At 56.0% G+C, this 24,524-nt stretch overlaps 1 protein-coding gene across 1 annotated transcript; it reads right to left on the minus strand.

Moving 5' to 3' along the window:
• Positions 1-6: 6 nt before the first annotated feature.
• On the minus strand, positions 7-23,839 carry MAPK8IP1 (mitogen-activated protein kinase 8 interacting protein 1). Its single transcript, XM_062494135.1, has 13 exons — positions 23,754-23,839; positions 16,536-16,641; positions 10,480-10,484; positions 9,179-9,401; positions 5,390-5,471; positions 3,978-4,850; positions 3,289-3,364; positions 2,681-2,853; positions 2,285-2,394; positions 2,038-2,157; positions 934-1,004; positions 526-624; positions 7-111 (listed from the first exon to the last, which is right to left on the minus strand). Exons 1-13 carry the CDS (start codon positions 23,837-23,839, stop codon positions 39-41), a joined length of 2,097 nt encoding a protein of 698 aa, XP_062350119.1. The 3' UTR covers positions 7-38.
• Positions 23,840-24,524: the final 685 nt, after the last annotated feature.

Consider the following 24,524-nt stretch of genomic DNA (forward strand, 5'->3'; position numbering starts at 1 on the left):
TGCAGCCCTGGCTGTGCAGGAGGTGCCTGTGCCAGCCCCTACTCCAGGTAGATGTCCTCTGTGGGGCATGTGTACTCCACATACTCCTTGTAGAATTGCTGGAAAGCCCTCCTGCAACACAGCACCAGGAAAAGCTTAGCAGCAGTCTCCCCACAAGGCAATTATAGATCCTGACCCCCACTCCCTACCCTGTGGCCTGTTCGACCCTCCAGCCCCTGACCTCTTCTGCATTAGCCCCAGAGCTGCCATCAGAACCACAGGGTCTTCATCCTTGCTCTGATTCCCTGCACAGTGCATGACTTTCAGCCATCTGCCTTGCACTGGGACTTGTTCCAGTACTGTCAGGAATGCAATGCTCATAGCCCTGTCAGCCCTGGCTCTCATGCCAGGCATCTCACTTGAAGAGGTGCCAGCTTGGGGCCAGGTCCAAGCCCCACATGCATGGGGAGATGGCAGAATTCAGCCTGGCTGTCTTGTTCCTCCTGTCCTTTATGAGCCAGCCTTCCCTGCCCAGCCATGACTCACCCTACAGACTCCGCCAGTGGCTTTGTGGACTCCTCCGAGACGAAGACATGACAGGCAAATCTGTGGTCAGCAGGGTGCTTGGTGATGAACCCAAAATATCTGAGGGCAAAGAAAGTGGATGTGACTGGACCAGCAGACACAGCCCACAACCCACCCTAAAGCATAGGGATTTTGGACCTGAAACCCCCCGATAAATCCTGGTGCCCACCCCAGGGCCATGCCACAGCCCATGTCCAAAGCTGCAGCACTGGGCTCACAGGGAAAGGGGAGCCCTCCAAACCGGGGCTCTGAGGAAACCTCATCTTTCCTTCCTAGCCTCAGCTGTGCTACCCCCAGGGAGCAGGAAGGCAGCAAAGCCTTGCTGCTGAGCTACTGGTATTGAGAGCTGTACTACACCTTGCTACTCACTTGTTGTTCTTTGGATGGTACCCACAAAATGAAATGTTCTTCAGCTGGAAAAAATGGCTACACTTGTTTACCTGGGGGAGAGAGAGAGAAAGAATTGTCAAAGCTTTTCTCCCCACCCCCTGCAGGGCAGCTGGTCTCTAGCAACTGGAAGTAGGCACTTGGAGACTGAGTGAAATTAACTGGAGCCTAATCCTGGGCTGCTATCAGCAGCAGTTTCAGAATTGCTCCAAACACCTGAACAAAGGGAGCTTTTCCAGGCAGTCCAGCTGGCTCTCAACCCAGCTGCCTTTACTGCCAGTAGCTCCTGCAGGATTTCCCTGGAGGCCCTGAGTCAGACTGTACTCAGGCTAGAGTCAGTGCTGCTGTTCACTAGCACACACAGTCTTCCTCCACTAAAAAGGCTCTCAGAAACAACAGAAAATAGAGGGTCAATGGATAACTTAGAACTAAACAAGTCATTCAAGCCTGGGTGGCAAAGGGTACCCTCTAGAAATGAAAACTTATTTATACAAGTCTTAAGTGCAGCTAAGTTGATGGCATCCTCTAGATACAGGCAAGATTTGCAGAATCCTCAGCCCAGCTCTGTCACAGCAGTCAGAGCCATGAGCTACTCCAATCCCCCAGTTGGAAGGGAGGTTTCCCAACATCTTGCTGCAAAGCCCTCACTTGCCTCTGCTCAGCAAACATCCCAAGGTGCTTTACTAGGCTACTTACGCAGAATGCTAATCAGCAGCTTGCCTTGCCAGATAAAGAGATTACAGGGAAGATCTGGAGGACACCACTCAAAATAGTAGCAGAAAGGTTTAGAAGCAGCTGACAGATTACTGACTAGAGCTCAGCCCCCAGCATCCCAGTGCAGTGATGTGCCTGGCAGCTGTGAGAGCATCAGCTGGCAGTACTGCCCAGAGCTGGGGCCTTGTGAGTCATGGGGGGCCTTAATAGTGGGCCTAAAATGCTGATGATGGTGTTTCTCATGCCCTCAGAAGTGGGGTGGAGAGCCTTAATTTTCATATGCAATTATGGCCTGTAGCATAGAGGGTACAAGCCACTTCAGAGCAGCAGAGAAGGGATGAGATTAGCAGGGAGCAGGGAGCAGGGCACTACCTTGCTGTGCTCCTTGGAGTCGTCAGCCTTCACAGCAATCTTGACTCCGCGCACACTGATCTCCAGGACACAGCTGGAGGGTGGGTTAAAGTGCACAGTGAGGCGGCGCGTGGTGGCAATCTACAGGAGAGAGACAGAGACACAAAGCTGTGGGACTTGTAAGAAGTGATGATGATTCCCCAGAAGCTCTGCCCTGCTGCCAGAAGGAGCAGGCACTCCTGCTCCCTGGGATGGAGTGGGACACTACCTTCTGCATGGCCGCACAGAGCACATCATTGCCCTTGTGGTAGGGAACCTGCACAGAGCCAAGGAACTTCACCCGAAACTGGTCCACCCAGTCACTGCTCTTTGCCAGAGCTGGAAGAAAGAGCACACAGCAGGGATCATCTCCAGTGACCAGGTATGTGGGCTGAGCCCCACCTCCCCTCTCCATCTTCCAACCCCGTGCTTTTCCCTGCCCAGCAAAAGCTTCCCTCAACACCAGCTACCAACTCCCAGCATCACAGCAGAACCTGCTCATTGCTCCCTGCTGGATGCCCAGTTTGGTCCTCCCCCCAATGCCCTGCTCAGCCCCAGACTGCTCAGCAGGGAGGATGTGGTACAAACTGGGGACATCAGCAGGCTGCACACAGGGGCTTGGTACCTGTTACATGGTCTGAGTCCTTGGTGACTTCAATAGCATAGTAGGCAGGAAAGATGCCCCGATCTCCTGTGCGCATGTTGTAGGCCTCATACCAATAATCTTCTGCCTGCACCTCTACCAGCAAAGGATCATCCACCTCCAGCTCCAGCTCATCCGCGTGGCGAGGCACAAACCTGGGCAGAGAGGCACTAGCAGCTGGCAGGCTAGCAGTGCTGGTGGCCTTCTCACTGGCACGCTGCTGGCACCCACCACCAACCCAGGCAGTGCCCTGGTAGCCATGGGGACCTGACACACTAAATAAAGCACTGGAGGAGGTTTGGGCTCAACAGGCAGCAGTATCCTCATACCTAATGCAAGGGTATCCCCTATTGCACCAACCAAGCTGCTCCTCAGAGGCCCTGACCACCCTTGGAAATCTTGCCCATGCACCAGCCTGGGCAATGTTGTTCCTGTACAGGGTATGAGCTACAGGCACTGGCTGGTTCCCCAGGGGTTCCCACACTGGAAACACTGGAGTTTGTGCTAGCCCCACCTTGGTGGGAATGCAGCACCAGCTTTCCCCTGATAGAGGCTGGGGACACTGCCTGTGCCTGTGCCTGCAAGCTCACCTAAAGACAGCACGGTGAGTCTGCTCCTGCTCCTCCCCGTTGATCATGCAGGAGAACAGCCCAAAGGATTCAGCACCTGGGGACAAAGGCAGAGGAGGACATGTCAGCACTGACGGATCAGCATCATAGCCAAGAGAAGGACACGGGCCAGGCTGTCTGCTGAGGCTCCTGCCAGATGGCTCATCCAAGACAAAGCCATGCAACGCCACAGGATGGAGAGAGAGGCACGGGTAAAGTGGCTGCACTGGTGGCCATCAGTCCCTGCTGGGAACAAGACCTCCCTGCACCACCACAAACAGCTGTGACACCTGCATAGGACCAGCCACACCATGGGAAACCCTGCCTGCTGGAGCATGCCACCAGTGTTCTTCTGGGCTTGGAGAAGAGTGCAGCATGCCAGGAATACGATGACTCCCTGTGAGCTCACTCAGCCTCCCCCTCAGCATGGCCATAGCTTGGGCAAGCCTCAATGCAGCCTCAAACACCTACTGCCGCCTCCACCTGACACTCATGAAGATTTTCCAAGCCCCACCATGCTTCCTGGACCATCAGGGACAAAGCCACTGGCTGCAGCAAGCGGAACTGGGGCTCATTTCTGCTGCTGGCTCTCCTGAGAGTGTACAAGGGACAGGCAGGGCTGCCCAGGCAGGCAGCCACCAGCCCACCTCCCCCCAGTGCCCAGCACTCACTGGAGGAGCGTGCCCGACCACTCATGAAGACATTAAGGAACTTCTTGGAGAAGTGGATGTCTGCCTCGGGGGTGGAGTCCTCGGAGAGGCAGACTGAGTCACGCTTCAGCGCATCCTCCTCATACTCCTCACCAATGGCCGACTCATAGGGTGAAGAGATGCAATTGTCGTAGACTGTGGCCGAGTCGCTCTCATCACTGTAGCCTGAGTAGCACTGCTTGAGGCTCACCAGCTCCAGCTGCACGTTCTCATCCACCACCAGTGTGTATTTGACAGAGTCATAGGAGAGGGCACTGGTGTCCGAACTCACAGAGGCTCTCTGAAGGTTGTGCCCTGGCCGGGAACCACCACTCCCACCACCACAGGAGGCCCTGGGCAGGTTTGTCTTGTCAGGGGAGGACATGTAGTCCAGCACCTCGTCCTCCTCGCTGATGGAGGGGTTGGTTTTCCCTGCCAGGGCTGAATAGCCGGAGGTGTCAATGTCAGAGCTGATGGACATGCGGTTCTCACTGGACTGAGACAGGAACGGCTTGTCAGTCTCCAGGGGGTCCGAGTTCTTCTGCACGGGCGTCAGGTAGATCTCCTCTGTGGCCTCCAGCCTCACATCCGTCTGGTAGCGGATGCGGTCCCGGTGGGCCTCGGGGCCCCTCGTCACCACCACGACGCTGGCACCATGTGGTGGGGCCTGGCTGGTGGCCTGGTGCTTTTCGGGCGGCCGGGATGAGGCAACGCAGGCTGGGGCCATCTGTGTGGCTGCTGTGCGCCGGCATGGGCTCTCCGTGGATGTGCCCCGGTCTTTGGTGGAGGTTGTGCTGTTTTGGTGATTGACCTCATCACTCAGGCAAACGTGGTCATGGGGAGGGGTCTGCTCACCTGTAGGGAGAGGAAAGCAGCATAGACAGCCACACAGAGGGGGATGCTCCCTGACAGGGAACGTGTCCAGGGGTGCCACCCAGACTCACGGAATCAGAGAATCATTTAAGTTGGAAAAGACCTCTAAGATTCTCAAGTCCAACCATTAACACTGTCAAGTCTACCGCTAAACCATGTCTCTAAACCACAACTGCACAATTTTGAACACTTCCAGGGACAGTGATTCCAGCACTTCCCTGTTCCAATGCTTCATCAACCTTTCAATTAAGAGATTTTTTTCTAGTATCAATCTAGACCTTCCCTGGTGCAACTTGAGGCTCTTTCCTCTTGTCCTACTGCTTGCTACTTGGGAGAAGAGAGCAACTCCCAGCTCACTAACAATCTCCTTTCAGGTAATTGTGGAGAGCAAGACAGACATGCACCCTGAATCCATGTGGTATGTTCCCCCCAGCCTCCTGCTCCAGCACCACTTGCCTCAGGCTTCTGAGCACCATGAAAGGGTGCAAGTAGCTGACCCTGCCAAAAGCCTGAGAACTCACCCGTTTTCAGAGGGGATGACGACCGGGACACCCGCTCCTGCCAACTGTGCTTTTTCCCCAGAGAGTTGTTATTCAGAGTGTCCTGAGGAGAAGAACAAAGCCGCCTTATAGCCCAAACAGTAAACAGCATGTGGCATGGCAGCACCCATTCCTCCCTGGGTCCACAGCACCCATTCCTCCCTGGGTCCACAGCACCCCGCTCAGCTGGGCATGCTGGGGCACGTGATGCTCGGGGAGACCCCCCCCCCCCCCCCCCCATCAGCCCCACATCTCACCATGCTGCTGCTGCAAGAGCTGGCATGATGACTGAACAGGGTGGGCAAGGAAACAGCTGGGTTGAATTCATCCACTGGGGGAAACTCGGCTGCAGAAGCCCATAGCTGGACAGTCCCAAGACAAAAAGTTCAAGACCTGAGCCTGCCTGCATGCATTGCTCTCATCCTGCCAGCCCTGCCTCCCTTCAAACCACCCAGCTAAATGAAGTGGGGGAAGTCCCAAGGACCAGCTGTTGTGCTGCTGCTCAGCTGGAAGCTGAGCTGGATATATTAATGCCTTCCCCTGGAGACATCCAGGGGGAAGTATATGGTGTATTTGGTGTATATAGGGACATACACAATCTATACACGCACACATATACAGTTCACTAGCACATGTCAGTCCTGAGCAGCTGGATACGAGAGGGAGGATCAGGCCATCCATGCTCCCCATGCTTGGGTGGGTTTCTGTGGGTGCTGTGCCCTGCCTGCCCAGCCCTGGGTGACTGGCTGTGCGTGTGCACAAGGAAACACATGCTCAGCCTTGCTGCAAGACCCAGGGACCAAAGGGTACCAAGTCCCCTCTAATAATGAGGACCCTCCTGCAGATGGGGGACAAATCCTCCTTGCCCGCCTCTGCAGAGTGTGATATCCTGCCTGGTGCAGTGCCAGTTCTCATCCAGGTTCTTCCTGGCTGCATGCTCCCAGCCCCTCCTACAGGGCACTGAGTGTTTCTGCCCCAGCTGCAGCAGTGGCATTTTCCACTGTTAGTTTTTGCTTAAGTTTTTGCTTTCCACCAAAGCCCCACTGGGACTCCCTGGATTTTCTCACGGCCTTATCACCAACCCACAGCTGTTCCCAGCAGCACAAGAGCCACCCTGTCCTTACTTTGCCTTTCCACCGACATGAAGGAAGCCTTTGCCCCAAAATTCCATCATGTCACACACTGCTGAACCATGCCTGCCAGATCCCTGCCTCCATGTGTGGAGAGACCCCCTACACAGAGCTTTGGCAACCTCCCACCATGGCCTCCATGAGTCCCTCCTGTGCCAAGGCAAATAACAGCACGTCCCTGCTAGCCTTTCCCAGGGACATTGTGGGCTGGGATGTGGGCCAGGCAAGCTGTCACAGCAACAGCCTCTGCGTGCAGAGTGCCACGGGGCCAGCACACATAAGCCAGCCTGGCTGCCTGGACTGGGACAGGAGGCAGCAATGCAGGAGGCACAGCCCACTGAGCCCACCTATTCCCACAGGGCCAGAGCACTAAGGGATCTGTAATGCCCTGCCAGGGTGGAGAGGCATTCATTAGAGGATGAACCTAGCCAGTCACAACAGATGTTTCTTGCCCTCTGGGAAGCTGGGGATGTTCCTCTAACCATTTCCAGGCCACCTGCCTGGGATGATGATCATAGAGAGCCCAGCAGCAACTGAGACATCACCAGGCTGGATCCTGGCCCCACAAGAGCAGAGCGTGGGATGATGCCTTGATTTCTGAACACCCTGTCTGGCAGACTGCCTGGTGCCCCAGCTGGGCATTCAAGAGAGGACGCATGGCCATGGTCCCTCAACTGACTACTTGCAGGAGAAGGGAGCTGGGCATGTCAAGGGGATGCAGTGTCTCACACAAGTGTAGACAGATTTCAGGCTGGTCCCCAAGGGATTCCCTGCACCCTGTCCTCTCCTCAGGGCACCACATGTAGATAGAGAGAAAGTGCCTCTGGCTGGAGGTAGGCATCCAAAAGAGGAACCCCAAGCATCTTACAGCCAGCCTCTCACTAGATCCTGCCAATAGCACTATTCTACCTGACCAGCCATGCTGCAGTCCTGTGCCACCATCCCCACTGGCTCCTGGCTCCCATTGCCAGCTGCAGCAAAGCCCCCTCTCCTATTCCCCATGCCCTCAGCTCAGCTGTGCCCACGCCTCCCAGTAAGCTCCACAGCATCCACCATCTCCTTGCAAGAGGACCATCAGCTTCCCCTCCCCAGCCTATCATCTCTGCAGCTCCCCCACACCCCCATCCCTCTCCAGACACCTGCTCCCACCCCCAGACATTGGCTGGGACCGAGTGCCTGGGAGACGGCTCTGCTGTTCCCCACCTCCCCCAGCTGGATGTGGCTGCCACGTATCACTTGCTCCTCGGGGTCCCTGCACAGGGTGGGACAAAGCTGCTGCTGTCCCCTTGTCTATTATGCTCAGTGGAGATACCCCCGCCTCCCCAGCCCTGCTGCTTTTGTCCCTGGTGCCAGCTGCCTGCGGGTGCCGATCCTTGGCTCTGTGCCTTCCTCCTCCTCCTCCCACCCATGGCCTCAGGCAGAGAGCTGGCATCAGCTGCCGGTGCTGGGCTGGTGACACCCAGCTCCGACTACTCCCCATCTGTCACCAACGGGGACACCTGCCTCTCCCTTCATGCTCCTCAGTTGAACGTCACCGCGACGAAAATCCTCCTACTTGGCAGAAGGCAGAGCTGAATGGAGGAGGGTGGCAGAAATAGCCCTGCATGTCGTGCACTTTGCGTGGGTTTGTGAAGTTTGCAGACGCACCAGAGCAAAGGGACTCCAGCCGCTGCTGATCCTGCGGGATCAGCATGCAGGGCACCAAAACATCATCCACCCCAGGGGTGACAGTAACACTATGACTATGTGGGGCAGGCAGTCTTGGCTAAAACCATATAAAATTTTACAAAATCTGAGCGTGAGCAATGCAACAGAACCCCCTTGTCCTCCTGGCCACCATTTTGGGCGTTGCTTTTCTGTCTGATTTTTTACGGGGTTCTGACATTAATGCTTCTCTTGCCAGGCACCACCGCTCAGGAGCTGAGGCCACCAGGTCCCTCTGCCAGGCATGGGACACCTGGTGTCACCAACCTGCCCTAGAGCTGGTGCTGCCCCAACCTGGGACGGCTGGAGCCCAGCCAGCTGTTGGTGCCGGCCCTGGGCTCGCCAGTCCGTGGCATGGTGCCGTGTCCCGCGATGGCTCATTCACGCGTTCGGTATCCCCATCCCACGGGAGCCCTTCGCAGCTCCCACTCTGCCCCTGCCGCACGGCTCTCTGACCGGCCACCCGGACCCTGCTGGGGCACATCTCAACCCCGACACGATTGCTGGCATGCTCCCTCTCCACCTCGGCAGCAGAGATGAAAAAATAGGACCTTTTCCGGCGCCTAAGCCCCCTCAAAGAACGCCCGCCGACCGCAGTGCTGGGATGCTCTGCGGTGCGTAGGGGCGGCCCGGCAGGGCGTGCTCAGGTCCCCGGCACCGGGGGACCCCCGGGCCCGCAGATCGCTCCCTCCGGCTCGGCCTGAGCTGCGGCCAGCCCGGGGACGCGAGCGGCGGTGATTAGGGACCCCCGGATGGCGGGGGCGGCTGCCCCGCCGAGCATCGCGGGCAGCTGAGCCGAGCCCCACCATCCCCTTCTATTCCCTCCCTCCATCCGCCCGAGACAAAAGACGATCCCCTCCGCCGGGAGCATCCTTCTTCCTCCTCCTCCTCCTCCTCCGCACCACCCAATCGCCCCGAGTCCCCCATCCCACCTCACCTGGCTGCGAGGCACCTGCGGGAAGAGGTTGAGGGTTGTGGGTCGCTTCGGCCTGTAGACTTCGGTGGTCCCGGCCGGGGGCTCTTTCTGCAGCGGCTCGGGCGCCGTCTGCTCCTCGGCCGGCGTGTCCCCCGCCGCGTCGATGAGGTCGAGCTGGAGCATCTCGGCCTGCAGCCGGCTGGCCTCGCCGCCGCCCGCCGCCCGGGCCGCGCCGCCCGCCCGGCTCACATGGCCCTGCCGGGATTAGTGCTCGCGATCAGGCCACCGGACGGGCGGGACGGGTCGCCGCGCCTCCCGCCGGGGCCGAGCAGGGGGGCCGGGGCGGCAGCATCGCCACCCGCGGCCGCTGCCTTTTAAAGGGGCAGCGATGTTATTCCCGTGCCAGGGAGCCCCGCGCCCCCTCCCCGCCTCCCCAGGCAGGTGTGGGCAGCATCTTTCCTCCCTTAGTGATGGGGCTCCCCCGGCACCTTATCCCCGGCAGGCGTCTGTAGGTACATGCAGCCGTCACATTCACTACGAAGCGCACAAACGTGCACACCCAGGTTTCATCTCGACATAACAAGGACATTTTTTTACAGTGAGAACAACCATTCTGCAGAGCAGCCTCCCCAGGGAAATGGTAGAGTCCTCATCGCTGGAGATTTTCAAGACGCCACTAGAGAGTGCGCAAGATCGTCTCACCCAGACTCCCTTTCCCACACAAGGTTTGTCCAGGTGACCCTTTGAGGTCCTTTCCAGCCTGGGCTGCCCTATGATTCTTCCTTCCAAGGCAGACTGTGCTCTTTCTTGGTTCCTGTCCTAGCAGCTGGGACTCATACAATCACATCATCAGCTTGATCAGACATGGTACACCCTCTTCCTGGAGTTTGGGGTCTTGTCCATCACACGTGAACATCCTCACAGGTGGAGAACCCACCACCACGCTGGGTACTGGCACTGTGTACTGCACTACTATTGCTACTACTACTACTTTTTCTCTCTGTGGGGTTGAAATTTTCACTGCACACCACTGAAAGGAGTCAGAGAGTCTTCCCTCCCTGTAATGCCCACTTGGACCAGCAGCTCCTTCCCCCTTGTCTTACTCATCAAGGACAAGCCTTCTTTCCTCAATCCTTGCATTTGCTTATACTGGGACCTGAGACCACATGGGAGGGATACCCAGCACTGGCTCTCCAGTCACTTGCTGGTGGTGGCTGTGCTCTGGCTGGAGGCAGCTCCGCTCTTTCCGCTGTACCCTTTTGGAACAGGGTGGCCACTGTGGCCTGTGGGGACTGTGAGGAGCAGGTGTCCCATCCCACCACCCTGGCTGGGGCCAAGTGCTGAGCCACCACACTCCGTGTGGCTGTGCTGCTAGGTGAAGAGGCACCAATGTCCCCCCTGCGTGTGTCTAAAGGTCAGTGGGTGCCTTCCCAAGGCCCCCTCCTTGCATTAACTGGAGCATGCACATGCACAAGTTGCTGCAGCCAGCAATAAAAGCAGCAACTTGGCATCATTGAGATGAATTGCCTGTGTTATCAGCTGTTTGTGGTGACTGCAAGCTCGGCAGCAGGCAGAGGTGGGGAAGCGTGGGATCTTGCAGCCGGGTAACTATCCATGTCTCCAGCTGCATGGAGAATGCCCCTTGAGTCATGAGAGAAGAAACAGCCCCAGCAGCTCTGGCAGCCACTCCAAGAGCTCTTGCTGCTACCAGCTCCTGAACTGTCGGACAAAAGCCAGCACAGGCAGGGCTCTGCTTGCTGCAGGCACAGTATAAAACCCTCTCACAGGAGTAATTTCCTTCCAGTGTCCCTGCGGAAGTCCTGCAGTGGGTGAGCAACTGGAGAAGCACTGCCACTGATACTTGCCCTCTTGAGGCTTTAAACATTTAAATCCCTTGTTTTCAGCATTAGCCTTCATGCCACAAGTTCTGCATTTCTGTCTGTGACAAATCACATGGATTTTAACAAGGAAACCAAGGGAAAAGAACTGGAGGGAAATGCCAACTGAATAGATTATACCTAGCCAAGGTGGGTGTATTTGAGTCAGCTGGTGACATTCAACCTAGACTGCTAATGATGCTGCTTCCATAACCCTGTAGCAATCACTCAGAAAACTCACAGAGGGAAAAGTCAGGGAAGGATGCAGAAAAGCAAATCAGCGTAATTCTGAAGAAAAGGGCACCCTAGCAGGAGTGAAGCATTCCAGGTTCAAAAGCTAGATGGAAACTACAGCCACTGCAAGTATTATGGCCTGTAGCTCAACAAAGTGATTTTGAAACCACACAGAAATCAATCACCTTACCATGTGAGACCTGCAGTCATCTGCAAAGCAAGGGCAGGGACTAGACATCGGGAAGCCTTTCTAGCTGCAAGGACACTGCCCTACCAGAACAGACTGCCTCAGGAGCCCTCTAGGAACAAGCTAATGTCACCTAAGGTCAGCTTGAGCATGGTCATGTCTCAGCACAGATGCAATGATGAGGTGACTTCCCAAAGTCACGCTGCTGCCCACCTGAGGAAGCTGCTTGCTTCCCTAAGAATGAAATGCCCTTGCAGGAGGACTGGGGTGATACACAAGATGTTGCTTGAGTGATGGAAGTCTGTTCCCTGCTCCCCCACTCTCACAGCCTTCCCTGTCAGAGGAGGAGTGGCAAAACCTTCGGCTGGGAAAAGCATTTTGTAAGCACAGGGAAGCAAGGGGGACTTGCAGAGCAGAAGGCAAAATTGTACCCTTCCCCCTGCTACCAGCTGGCTTCAAAGTGCCAGGAGAAGCCTCTCTGCCCCCAGCCCAGCACAGCCACAGCTGGCCATGGACCACAGAGGCAGCTTCATGGGACAGCCTGTGAAAAGCTGCATGGACTAAGCAGCCACCTTACTGCCCTATCCTTTGCTCCAAGCACACACATCCAATTCCACACCAGTCCCTGGATCACAGGCTGCTGGAAGCTGCTTCCCTCTTTGCAGTGGGTCCTGCTGGCCTTCTGGGAGCAGCTGCCAGCAGCAGCACACTTGGATCAGTGACGCTGAACATCAAGAGAAAGCCCCTGGCACTTCCAGCAGTAGTATTATGCTGAGAAAACCGGCTTATTTCCTTCACATATCTGTACCTTCATGGCTGTTTCAGACCTTTTAATGCAGACGCATGAAGGCTCAGCAGCACCTGCATTGGTTCTTTTCCTTTTGGAAGCTTGTTCTCATGCTCTTAGGTATTTCCAAGAGAGTTTTGTTGTTGTTGTTGTTTTGTTTTTCCATTCCTGCGTTAACTGTTTTCCACAGTTCCTGGAAAATAGATGAGGCACTAAACTTTTATTAACCTCTGCCTGGCTCTTTGCTGGGATCCATCTTGTTGAAACCAGGGTTTGTCACCCTTGATTTCAAAGCCACCCAAGTCTGGTGCTTTTGTTGCAACCAACCCTCTCAACACACCTGACTGCTGCCATTGGTGAGGTGGAAGTTGTGGGCCCCACTCCTTCCCAGCTGGCCTCCTGGCTTGCCATTCAACAATCCCAAAGACACCTCTGCTCCTCCTCTGAGCCCTCTCCTCACCCTATCTCACTTCTCTTTTCATTCACTGGGGACTTCTTGTTGATATTAAGGTTCTTGTCAGCCATTGGTGGTATTATTCCTCATTCTTAGTACATGGTCTTCCACCCACCCACAAGGTGCGATCCTTGTCAGTGGACAGTTCCCTCTTGCACAATCAGTCTACATCTCCTTGCAGTTTCTGTGTGTCTGAGCCACTGTTTCTGAAGAGGTGCTAAAATAGCCCATAACGAGGTCATCTTTGGTTACTTGGGAACAAAAAAATCCCCAAACCACACCTCTATTTGGGTGTTGACCTCTGCACCTGCTGCCTGTTCCTGCCACTGGGTTTTGTCATCTAGCAGCTCTGCCCAGACCCCCCACCTCACCAAGGTCACTGATTGTCCCCATCCAGCAGTCACCTTCACAGCCCTCAGGCAGGGTTTGTCCCCTTGTTCCTTGTCAGTGCTTTCCTGCTCACTGTCGGGTTACTGTGCATGCCCACCTCTCCAGGGACTCTCCACTGGGCAGCTGGATGACTCCAGCCCCTTGTCTCATGTTCTCCCCAGATCCTGTTTCCCCCCCTTGCCCTGGCTCTCTGCTCTGGTGTGATCCAGTGAGCCAGCAGCTTGCTTTCACCTTACATTGCTCCATTGCCAGGCTTTCACCAGCTGCCTGGCCCTGCAGGGGTGACCAGGGCCAACACTTCAGCCTATGTTTAACCACAGCTGCTCTGCAGCCCTGGCACCGGGTGCTCACCAGGGGCAGGGCATCAGCAGGGCCCCCTCACAGCCTGGTCCCAGCATTCCTGACCCACCACACCATCCCCAGCCAGTCCCATATGATGCAATCAGCCAGCTGATGCTGACTGCTGGCCATTACTGTTCTGCACAGACCCGGCCACGCTGCTCCCTCTGGGCCTGACTGCTTCCATCAGGCACATCCTGCAACCTTGTCGCCCCAAGGGTGCTCTGGATGGCAATCGGCTTGGAAAGCTCCCCGGCTCTCGCCTTCAACATTTGGGATTGAAAAGCCCCTCTCACAGCCATTGTTGTCACCACTTTTGGTTCTGCTCCTCAGGCAATCCTCTGTGTCCTATATAAACCATTTGGACATATTTTTAGCAGGCATTTTTTCTGAGCATGATAAGCTTCATCCTTTGCTGTGTTTATGAATAACTCACTGCTTCCCCTACAGCAGCTCCACATCCCCCTCCCACCTCCAGCAGACTCTCAGTGCACCCAGACATTTGTGTAAAGCAGCTCTGAGCTGTCCCCAGGGAAGGCATGGGGCTCGCTCCCGGAGCCTGAACAAACCCTCTACTGAGGGTCAGGTCTCTGTATTGCAGCACAGGGATGCAGAAACCCCTGAGTAAACTGTTCCAAATGGGAAAAAGAAACTGGTTTTCCTCCCCCTCAAGGAAGGGCTGCAGCACTTGAGCTGCAAGACCCTCCCTGCCACTTAACTTCAGCCGAGGGCTGTCAATCTGTAAAGAGGAGAAGAAAAAAAAAATATCCTGCTCTGAGCCCAGTGGTGCTATCAGCAGTGGGGAACTGGGTTGGGTAATGGGAAGAATCCAGCAACACACCCACAATCTCTGCCTCACCTATTGCAGGCATCAATGCTGGGCCCTTGCTGTGGCTGTGCCCTCATGGATGCCCAGCACTGGGTTTGCCCTTGGTTTTCCCTGCAACATTATCTCTCCTCCCTTCAGCATGCACAGCCCATGAGCCCAGACTGTCCCAGGGAAATCTGGCCATAACATCCTAGAGGAGGAGGAGAAGGAGACTGCAGCTGGAGCAGAGATATCAAACAGCAGCCCCATATCTGGGAACAGACAAATTTTTGCTGGGAAGGTCACAAATTAGACCAAGGAGCACAGCAAGACATCTTCACCTCCCAAGGATGAGGTCTGCCTGTACCATCCTGCCTGCAGTGAGGGATTCCAAACAGCACAAATTCACTTTCTAATTTTAAATCTGCGACAAATTCTTGTGCCTTTCCTGTCCTCACTCGGTCTTTATCAATTTTGCAGAAGAAGTATTTCCTCTGTGGGACAGAATGATTCTCAAACCACTTGGCTGCTCCTCCAGCATTTGCATCCTTTAGCATGAAACACATTGACAAAGTGCAGGAACTCTGTATTGAGAGGTATTTGTTCTTAGCTTAAATAAATAGGTTTAAAGTAGAATGAGTTAGAATAGGTTCACAGAGTTATAATACTGTGTGATCTAGTATGTTGTTTGCTCAGCTTTACTTGCCTAGCATCAGTAGCTGGATATGCTGAAGCCCTGGGCCACAAGCTGCGAGTTTACACCTAGAGATGATTTTGGCTGGAATTGAGTTAATTCTCCTAGTAATTTTCCTAGTAGCTGGTGCAGTGCTGTGTTTTGTCTTTCTTATGAGAGGAGCATTGATAACACACTGATGCTGCTGTGGTAGTTGCTGAATAATGTTTATCCCAAGCCTAGGGCTTTTTTATTTCCCCATGCTCTGCCAGTGAGCAGGTGCACCAGAAGTACAAACCAGAAGACAAGGAGACTCCAGCTGTCAGCAGAAGCTGTAACTCCACAAGATAAGAACAGTGTATGGCCTGCCTGCACAGACACAGAGAAAGAACCCAGTAAGATGTCAGAAGACTCCAGACCAAAAATCACCACTGGACCAAGAGGTGCACAGAGAGTGTCTGAGGGCTGGGTGCATGAGTTGTATGGGTATAATTGCCCAGCAGTTTCTTTGCCCAGGGTCCCTCTCCACAGGCACTCAAGCTTGAGCTGACCTGGTGCTGTACCACTAAACTATTTATTTTTATAAAATCTGAGCCTGGGGCTCTGCTACAGGAAACCTAGGGTCAAGCCTGAAGGAGGAGGAGTCAGCCTTAGAGTGAGTGTGTGTTTGAGTGAGGGGCTGAAAAGGGCACCTGTCAGCTTACTGGAGCTGCCCACCACAAAGAGACTCTGCACTCAGCAGTTAAAAGTCTCAGGTGGTGTGTGTGTGTAATTCCCTGAGTGGTGTGAGAATGCTCAGGCTGTGGCCTTTCCTTTAACACACTGCATATTTCCAAATCCAATGTAATTATTAATTTATCTCCACATTTCTGCTCCAATGGCCTTCTAAGGAAGTTCAAACAGTGGTGTGAACCCCATCAAATTCTTGACAGCATGCTCTAAGATGGATGGGAGACCCAGTTGCAGCACCTGCACAGGCTTCCCAGCTCCTATCTTAATTCCACCTGCTGTCTGCTGGCATCAGAGCTACCTCCTTCATCCCTGTTTCAGGAACCTCCCTGTCTCCAGCCTCCTAAGGACCTGTGAACAGCTCTAGTTAAAGCTAGCTAGCAAGCCAGAGAGAACACCTCAGGTGAGCAGAGGACAGCTCTCACCATGCCAGCCCAGCTGCATCCCCAGGTCCAGGGATGCATGTGGGGACAGGAGGCATAGCCCAGGTGGGACCTTTGGTGCCACCTTGCAAATGTTCTTGATCCCTGAGAATGACTGTCAGGTGCCAGATGCTTGCTGGTCATCCTGCTCAAATGGGGGCATAACCCCATTTGTGCCCAAATCCTTGGGCTCATCCCTGAGGAACAAACTCCAACCCCTATAAGCACAGTGGGAACCAAAATGCACCAGCTGTGAGATACTATTTTTGTCCCTTGAGTTTGGCTAGTTCAGAAAGGACCTGCACTGTGCTGGAGTGAGGAGAGGTGCCAGGCAGAGGGGATTGGGGCCATGGCAGTGGGCTCCTTGAGAAAGCTCATCTGGGGATCTGGTCGTCCTGCATGTGGGCTGATGGTCCTGCCAGCCCCACTGGCACATTCTGCCCATCCCTATCCCCTTCCCCATCTCCATCACACTTACCCGGGTGGCCAGGCTCTCCTTGCAGTGCAGGCTGATTCCACACTCATCAGTGATCTCAGAGAGGTCTTCATCTTCAAATTCCTCAAGGCTGATGTCATGGGTGAGCCTGGAGAGAGATGGCCTGGTCACCCACTGCCCCAGTGGTGGACAGGAGGGTGCAGGATGTCCTGGTGGGAGGTGCTGGGAGCAGCACTGGTAGCAGACGCTACTAGGAAGAAAGACTGGGAAGGCAGCTCCTTCCTGTCCCCATCGAATAGCTGGGCTTGGCATGGTCCATGGCTGTTGGGAGCCAGGAGGAGTGTGTCCCAAAGCAGTCCCTGCCTGACCAAAGACAGCAGGGACATGCAGGTTGATGAGAACATGAGAAGATGGAACAGACAGTACAGCCAGCCCTATCACTGGAGGTTTGTTCTGCTCACACCATCCCAGGGAGCCTCTGGAATTGTCCTAGCTGGGCACAGACACCCAACAGGGCAAAGGCTGGGGGTCCTGACAGGGCACAGCTGCAGAATGGACCTGCTGGGACAGGTGACCACATTGAGACCCACAGAACTTGTAAACACAGCAAACCCCTCAGCCATGGCACAACCAGCTCCTGAGCTGCAGCTGGGAGGGATGTCCCAGCCCAGCTGCCTGCAGTAAGAGAGGGCAGCGATTTCCCTCTGCACCAAAATCACTCACGAGGGTGTGACTATGGGCATCCCTGTGAACATCGGTGCAGCTCAGCCAGTCTGCATGGTCTCAGGGGTCCCTTAGGGCTATCAGCTCCAGCCACACAGACTCACCCATTCAGAACAAGAGAGATCCTTTTAGCAGCTGAAAATGTGCTGATGAGCCCCAGGGGAGTGGTGAGGTGCTCCTGGCTTCTGAGCACTAAAATATTTCGACATGGTGGTACCTCAGTGCTCTTCTCAGTTATTCATTACCACAGGGGTAATAAAAGACCCCGACTCAAAAATCCTTGGCCAACCTACTCAGATCTCTGAGTTTTGTCTGGAGTGGCCATGGACACTACTTTGCTTGCCACCATTTCCCTTTGTTCCCAGGTCCTCTGGCTGGGAGATGCTTGGGTGAAAGGGCTATGCCAAGCTCATCACCCCTCTCTGGCTTGGCCCCCAGCAGTGCAGTGAGAAAGGAATGAGAATGGCATTTTGCAACCTGCAGAGCTCCCACTCTCACTTTAAGCACTGCTTGCACATCTTGGGGTTCCCCCCTCCAGTGGCCCAAACTCAGTGCCATGGAGAGGTAACATCGTCCCTGTCCCAGCTCCTGGAGAGGGAAAAGAGTGGGAGAAGCCCACGGGGGAAGCAGCAGCTTCCCTCTGTGTTTCTGAGGACCCCACCAGTAGTGGTCTCCTGGGGTGAAGACAACTGGGAACAACCATACCCATGGAGGCAGCCCCTGCAGGGCTCCCCCTTGCAAGGAATGCAAGGACTCTGCCTTCAGCACAGGGTGGGATGCCTGAACCCCCTTTTGCCTATTTCCTTCTGTTACCCATGGGAGGGAGGCAACGCGGAGCAGGAGGCTCATGATGAGCCTTTAAAGCACAAATTGATTTCTTCTCTGGTTACACGGGTCGCCAGGGTGGGACATCATCCATTGCTAATGCTCGGGGCCTGCACCCGCCCTGCTGTGGGAGCACAGTGAGCCCTGCAGGGTCCAGGTGAGAGGCACAACATTGCCAAGGGGCTGCCAGGGCACCTGGCTTTGCAGGAGCAGCCTGACAGGGCAGCAGTGCCCCCCACTCCAGGATGGGGTCAGGCAGCACTGTCCATGCTCTCGGGGATGGGGAGATGCTGAGCGGGTTCCCCAGCACTGGCCCCACCTGGCAGGGCTGGGGCACAGCAGGAGGTGTCCAGACACCTTCTGCCACTCTGGTGCCTGGCTGCCACGCAGCTCCCTGCACAGCCAGGAAAACTTTGGACTCAACTGCGTGCCAAGTTTGCTCCTGTCCTGTGGCCATCACTCACAGAGGAGGGTGATGTGCCCAGGAGCATGGGGTTGCCCCTCATTCCCCTGCATGCCCACGGGACAGTCCCCCCTCCCCTAAGCCCAGCCGGTCCCCTACCATTTCTCCCACTGATCTTCCAGCCAGCTCTCCTCCTCGGTGCTCGACTCCATTTTCAAGGGCAGCTGCATTGAGGAGGACCCCCCTTCACTGGGGGACACACTCCTGCACCAAAAAAAGACCCCAGACCTGCTGCAAGGAGTAGTGAGGGAGATGACAGCCGAGTCCTGGGTGCCTACTGCCTCTCTGCCTGCCCCGTCGCAGTCTGTGACTGCTGGTGCTGCTCTGTATCCTCACTGCGCAACCTGGGGAAGCTCATTAAAAATAGATGGAATCAGCTGTCCTGGAGGGGAAAAAAAAAAAAAATAACCTCCCCAGCTGAGCCAGAGCCAAGTCCCTGCACTCTGCTGGGGATGCTGACTGCCTCCGCCTGCCAGCCAGCCAGCCTGGCTCCTGATCTTGCTCCAGCACTTGGCTCCTCAGCACCCACAGTGGGCACAGGGGATGTGCTAACCCCATCATGGAAACCCACAGCACCTGGCCTCCTCCTGCCCTTGCAGCATTGCTGTCCCTCACAGCAGGGAGACACAGACAGGAGCATCTGTCCAGCTCCTCACCAGGTGGAGCCAGGCCACTCACTGATGCAAAGGCCAGAGTGTTCCCAAGCACAGCCAGCTGCACTTCTGAGCCGAGGGGAGCACCTTCACCAAGGGACAAGCCCAGCCAGTGCAGCGCAGTGCTAGCAGCACTGCCCCTTCCCGTCTGCCCCCACCTAACCCCCAGACCTACTCCTGCTTCAGACAGGATCATCCCTGGGCTTCCCCAACCTCTAACCAACAGTGAGGGCCAGAGAAATACTTGGTGAGCTGCTCTGCCAGCTCCCACCCCTCTTCTGCTGCTGAAGGGAATAGGAGTCTTTCCCAGGAGAGGCTGTCAGATGTTGCTGACAAAGTGTTGGCACAGTGGCCCCAGATAATCCTCCACCACCCCCCGTGCCTCTCAGACCCACTCACTCCTTGCCCTATCAAGATGAGGCCAAAGTAACTCTAGAAGAGGCACCCAGCATGACTCTGAGGTGGAGACAGGGAATGACCCACCCCACGAGCTGCACCCACTCTGATAGACAGTGGGGTGGCACCCCCACTGCCACACATCACAGCACTGCTCTCCTGCACCTCACTGACACCCACTCCAGGAGCTTCAAGTAAAGAGTGCATCTCCCACCACCTGCTTGGGACCCAGCTTTGCTCCGGGACAGATTAAAATGTGTGATGTCCTCAGGAGCCCAGTTCAGGGCCCGGACTGCCCTGCTGAGCTAACCTGTTGCAAGCTCCTTCCCCACCAGTGCCACACCACTGGTGAATGTCACTTGTGATACTGTGGTCATTGTCACTCAGCCCCATAGGAACAACATCTAGGACTCCATCTTTCCTATCAGCTCTGCCTGGAGGCACTCATCTGCTTGAAACCTCAATTAATGCAAGGAATAAAGAAATCTCTACCTCCGTATTACTCGTGCCCTTTGCTCCTCCCACATGGCTGCTCCAGGACTCCCTAGGAAATGCAAGGAAGGCTCTCCATTACCTTCCTCTTCTCCCTGTGCTGGAAACACCCCTTCCTTCCTCTCTCGCTTCTCAAAGAAGCTAAAAATACCAGCAAAATGCAACAGCTCAGACTCCTCTTAGCACCATCGTTGGCAGTGAAAGTCTGAGCAGGACCTATGTGTGTATTTTGGCCAACTTCCTTTGCCAATGGCCATGGCATCACAGGTATGTGGGAGTCTGCCTGCATCTGTGAAGGTGGGAGAACCCTGTCCTTGCAGGTTATGAGTGCTTTCCTGAAGGCTGTGCCAAGAGGCACCTGAAGGCAGGCAGCCCTGGTGTACACATAAGAACTGATAAACTTGGGATTCTCAGGAACTGTGAGCAAGAGTACACATGTGGGTGCATGAACAGAGGCAGATGTTACCTGCCCATGGCAGAAGCAGCTTGATCACAGTCCTAAGAACAGCCTTACAATCAGTCCTGGCTGCTGTGTGTCCCCTGACTCCATTCCCTGTCAGCCCACCACCACTGCACAGGATTTCCCATGCAGGGGTTTGGCCAGGGCAGCATGGCATGATGAAGTTGGGCACTCCAACAAGCCCAGCTGCCTGAGCCATACTCTGATAGTCTGCTGTTAGGTGCTGTGTGCAAGTCCTGTAACCCGCACCAGTGGAAAAAATAATACTAACCTACATTTGGCTGGGCCCTGTCTTTTTCTTCTATCTCAATGGCTACAGAGACTGCTTTATTCAAACGGATGAGAAGGCGCCTCTTTCTCTCCATCAGAGGAAGACAACCCTTTTGTCTCCCCTCACAAGAAGACAGGTAGCCCCATTCCGACGCCCAGCTCATTCATTGCCTCCAAACAGGCTTTGCTGACAGCTCCAGATGAGCACAACAGACACATAAAACAAACCACAGTGCTAGAACTGATTTTTGCCTCAGCCTCAAGGTGCGCCTTTGAACTTCCCAGAGAGAACTTCTTCCCCCAGAGACCCCCTCCCTTCCCAAAGTGCTGTGATTTCTGACAGGGCTCCCTGAGTAGTGGAGTAGTTTCCTCCCTCTCCTGGCCTATGGAAATAGCTCCCTAAGGATTTCTTTCCCTAGGTGCCTTCCTGCCCAGTAGCTAGGTAGATGCCCTTTGTTTTATCAGGGAATGCTGAAGGAGACAGAGGGGATCAGTCAGTGACTCCCACCCAGGTTCTGGCTACATTAGAGCCACAGTCTTGGGGACAGTGAGGAAGGCAACACTGTGAGCTCTGCAGGCCCTGCATTCAGCTGCATCCCAGTTGTGCCAGTACTCCCTGCCCCTCTAATTCTGGGTAGAGGGGCCCCTAATCCAGAGGGGCCCCAGAGAGCCCCTCACAGGAAAGCCTGCCACAAAGCACTGGCAAAGCTTCTTAACAGGGCAAGGAGCTGCAACACAGTGTCCCAGAGAAAGATGTTAAGGAGCTCCAGTGAACGTAGACCACACTGCAAGGCTTTGGGAAGCTTAAGGACAACAGGGAGACTGGATGAGTGACTTTTTTACTGTTGTCTCCTAAAATGTTGTCATTCTTGTCATGATGAACAGACACCTCTGGAGTACCTCCTGGCTAAAGGAGGGATCATCTCACCATCCTTTTTCCCCCCACTTCCTGTCAGACAATACCAAACCATCACTGCCAGGCCACTGTGTCTGGTCTCTTCAGAGCTTCAGTCTGCTTGCTGGCCAGGACCAAGCCCCCCTCTCAATGCAAGCCAACTGATCACCTAGTGCTTGGGCTGGCATGTCACCACTCAGAGCTGGGAGTGCAGGTGCATGTACCAAAGGGCAGAAATCCAAAACATCTCATCCTACAGGCAGCAAGCAGGGCCAGAGGGCAGGGCTCACCTCACTGCCAGCCATGGTCTGAGCCTTCACCCTGAACTGCACTCATCACTGCTGGGTCCACCTCATCTGCGGGGGACAGCCTCTTGCTGAGCCTTGCAGCAGGGATGCAGGACCTGGGACATGCACAAACCAAGCTGTGACATGTAACCCAGCTTGTGTGTGTTTCAGAAGCATAGCTCCCTTCTCACACAACACTCCCTGCCACCACTTCGCCTCTGATCTGCCAGACCCTGCCCCAGGCTAAGACACATCACTGCATTTTCTTCCACTTACACCCTGAGCTTCGTGACCAGGGAAGATTTTGCACTCCTGACTTGATTCCCCAGTTTCCCACCCAGCTGCACAGCCTCCTTCACACGGTCAGCTCTCCCCTGAAGCAGGGAAGCACACAGGGCTCCTTTTCCAAAGGTCTGAGGCACAGCAAGAAGCAGCAGCTCGTTCTCTTTCCCAGGGCATGGCTGTTTGCTGGGGAGCAGGAGGGTGCACAGGGGACAGCCACTGCATCCAGGGCAGTGCCAGGAGGTAGGCCCAGAGCTGCTCAGCGGCTCAGCCTCCGGCCCCCGGCTTGGTGGCCAAGCCCCTTCTCCATGGTGGATGACTCCAGAGGCAGCGTTTGCAGGGTAAACCAGCCATGTTGCAACAGCTCCCAGCAGCTCTCACAGGCAGCGCTGCAATAGGAGGCAGCTGCCAAAGACCCGGAGCCACCAGCAAAGGGGGTCCACAAGCAGAGCCCTTCAAAGATTAATTGCCTGAACGCCACCTCTGCTCGATCTGCACCCATCTGCTTCCTCACAGGGACCCAGGGCTTCCCCATCCTCGGGAGCTGGGCCTGACAGAGGAGGGCATGATCTTAGCTGTAGTCCCAAGTGTGGACCATCCCCTCCTTTCCACCCAAAATCTCAGCATGCAAAGCAGCTGATACCATTCCCCCCTTTTCAGGCAGCGTCCCCCCCAGCACGCCCGAGGGGCAGAGGCAAACATAGAGCAATGGCTGACGAGGGCACAGCTGCCAGGAGCATCGAGCCTTCCCTGATGGCAAGTGAACACCGCACCTGCAGGCAGGGGCAGGGCTCCTCCCTTACCCATCCAGCACGTCCCTGTCCCAGAGCTACCCTCAGCAGGCACCAGAGGCGCCAAAACCCCCAGGCATCCCTGGCTTGGCCCATGCCATCGGAAGTCCCTGTGACAAGCCTCATTGGGTTTCAGAGGAGACACAGCCCCCTGCATCCCAAATCGATGGGAGCACTTGGTATTGCTAAGAGGATCAATTCTGGCACTCTCCCACCGTCTCACTTGGGGTTCCTGTTTCACAGGGGCAGGAAGGAAGCAGAAGCACCTGGGATTTCTAGGAAAGGGTTAGAAAAAGGCTTTCCTCGGGGAGGGGAGAGAGATGAAGCTTTTTTCTGCCATGAGGAAGAGGTGTTGGAAGAGGAGGTAAGACAGGTTAGGGGGCGGGAGTGGGGTGTGAGGGGAACACGAGGTTAAGCAGGGCGCTGGGAAGCTGCAGTGGTGTATATGTGCGGGGTGAGGGCCAATATGGCTTGGGTGGGCGGGCTAAGCAGCCATGGGGAGCTGGAGCGGTGTCTGCGGTGGGGGTTCAGCGGTGGCTGGGGGCAGAAGGGATGGCTGGGGCGGGGGGCCGAGGGGATGCGCGGGGAGGGGGCAGAAGCGCTGGAGGAGGCGGGGGGCCGGCACGGCGGTGCGGGCGGGGGCTGCAGCAGATGGGAGCGCTGCCCCGGGCAGGGGGCAGGGGCAGCCCCGAGAGGGTTCCGCGGAGGGACGGCGGCCGGTACCTGAAATTGGGGGGCGAGGCGAGGTGCAGCCCCAGGAAGGGTGAGGAGGCGGGCGGGGATGCAGCTCCTTTCTCTCGCTCCGCCATTCTGTGGCTCTCTCCATGCAGGCGGAGGGCGGGCGGGAGGGAGGGAGGCAGGGAAGGAGGGATGGAGGGAGGGGGATGCTGGCGGTGCCGGCGGGGAGGGACATACCTGCCGCCGGGGCGGGGGGAGCGGGGGCGCGGCCCGGGGGCTCCATCCCGCGGCTCCCGGCGGCAGCTGCAGGACAGGCACGGCACAGATGGGAGCGTCACCCCGCACCGCGACCCCACCGGGGAACGCCGGCGGGGCCGATGTGCCCTCAGCTGGAGCGGCCCCCGGCTGTGCCCGCAGCTGGAGGCTGAACTCTCAAGGCCAGGGTCTCCCAAGGGCGGGAGGAGCAACCCCAGGAGCGGGGCCGGCTGGCCGAGCGGGCAGGCAGCAGCCCAGGACGAGGGGCTGGACACAGCGGGCCCCTCGCAGGGGTCTCTTCGGCAGCGGGGAGGTGCCCGGAGGCTGCAGGAGCAGCAGGAACAACCACGCTGCGCTTTGACACCTATGACACGCTCGCAGCACCTGGCAACAGGTCTGGCAGACCCAGTACAAGCCCTGTCCCTGTCGAAGCTTACCAGGGCTGCAAGAACTGCAAAGGGAATTAAAAAAGCAGCGTATACACACATCTTCCACAGGCACAAAGGAGGACAAAAAAATACATCTCAAGGTTTCAGCTCTCTCTCCAGAAAGGGCAGACCC

This window comes from Cinclus cinclus, chromosome 6, assembly GCF_963662255.1.
Source record: "Cinclus cinclus chromosome 6, bCinCin1.1, whole genome shotgun sequence".
NCBI lineage: Eukaryota > Metazoa > Chordata > Aves > Passeriformes > Cinclidae > Cinclus > Cinclus cinclus.

Bases quoted from the DNA above. Each gene is read 5' to 3' on its own strand.
- MAPK8IP1 (XM_062494135.1), bottom strand. From the start codon at position 23,839: ATGGCGGAGCGAGAGAAAGGAGCTGCATCCCCGCCCGCCTCCTCACCC. The intron at 2,395-2,680 runs GTACCAAGCCCC...TCTTTCTTCCAG, and splicing joins GGACTCAGACCATGTAACAG to CTCTGGCAAAGAGCAGTGAC. The intron at 625-933 runs GTGAGTAGCAAG...CTTTGCCCTCAG, and splicing joins TACCATCCAAAGAACAACAA to ATATTTTGGGTTCATCACCA.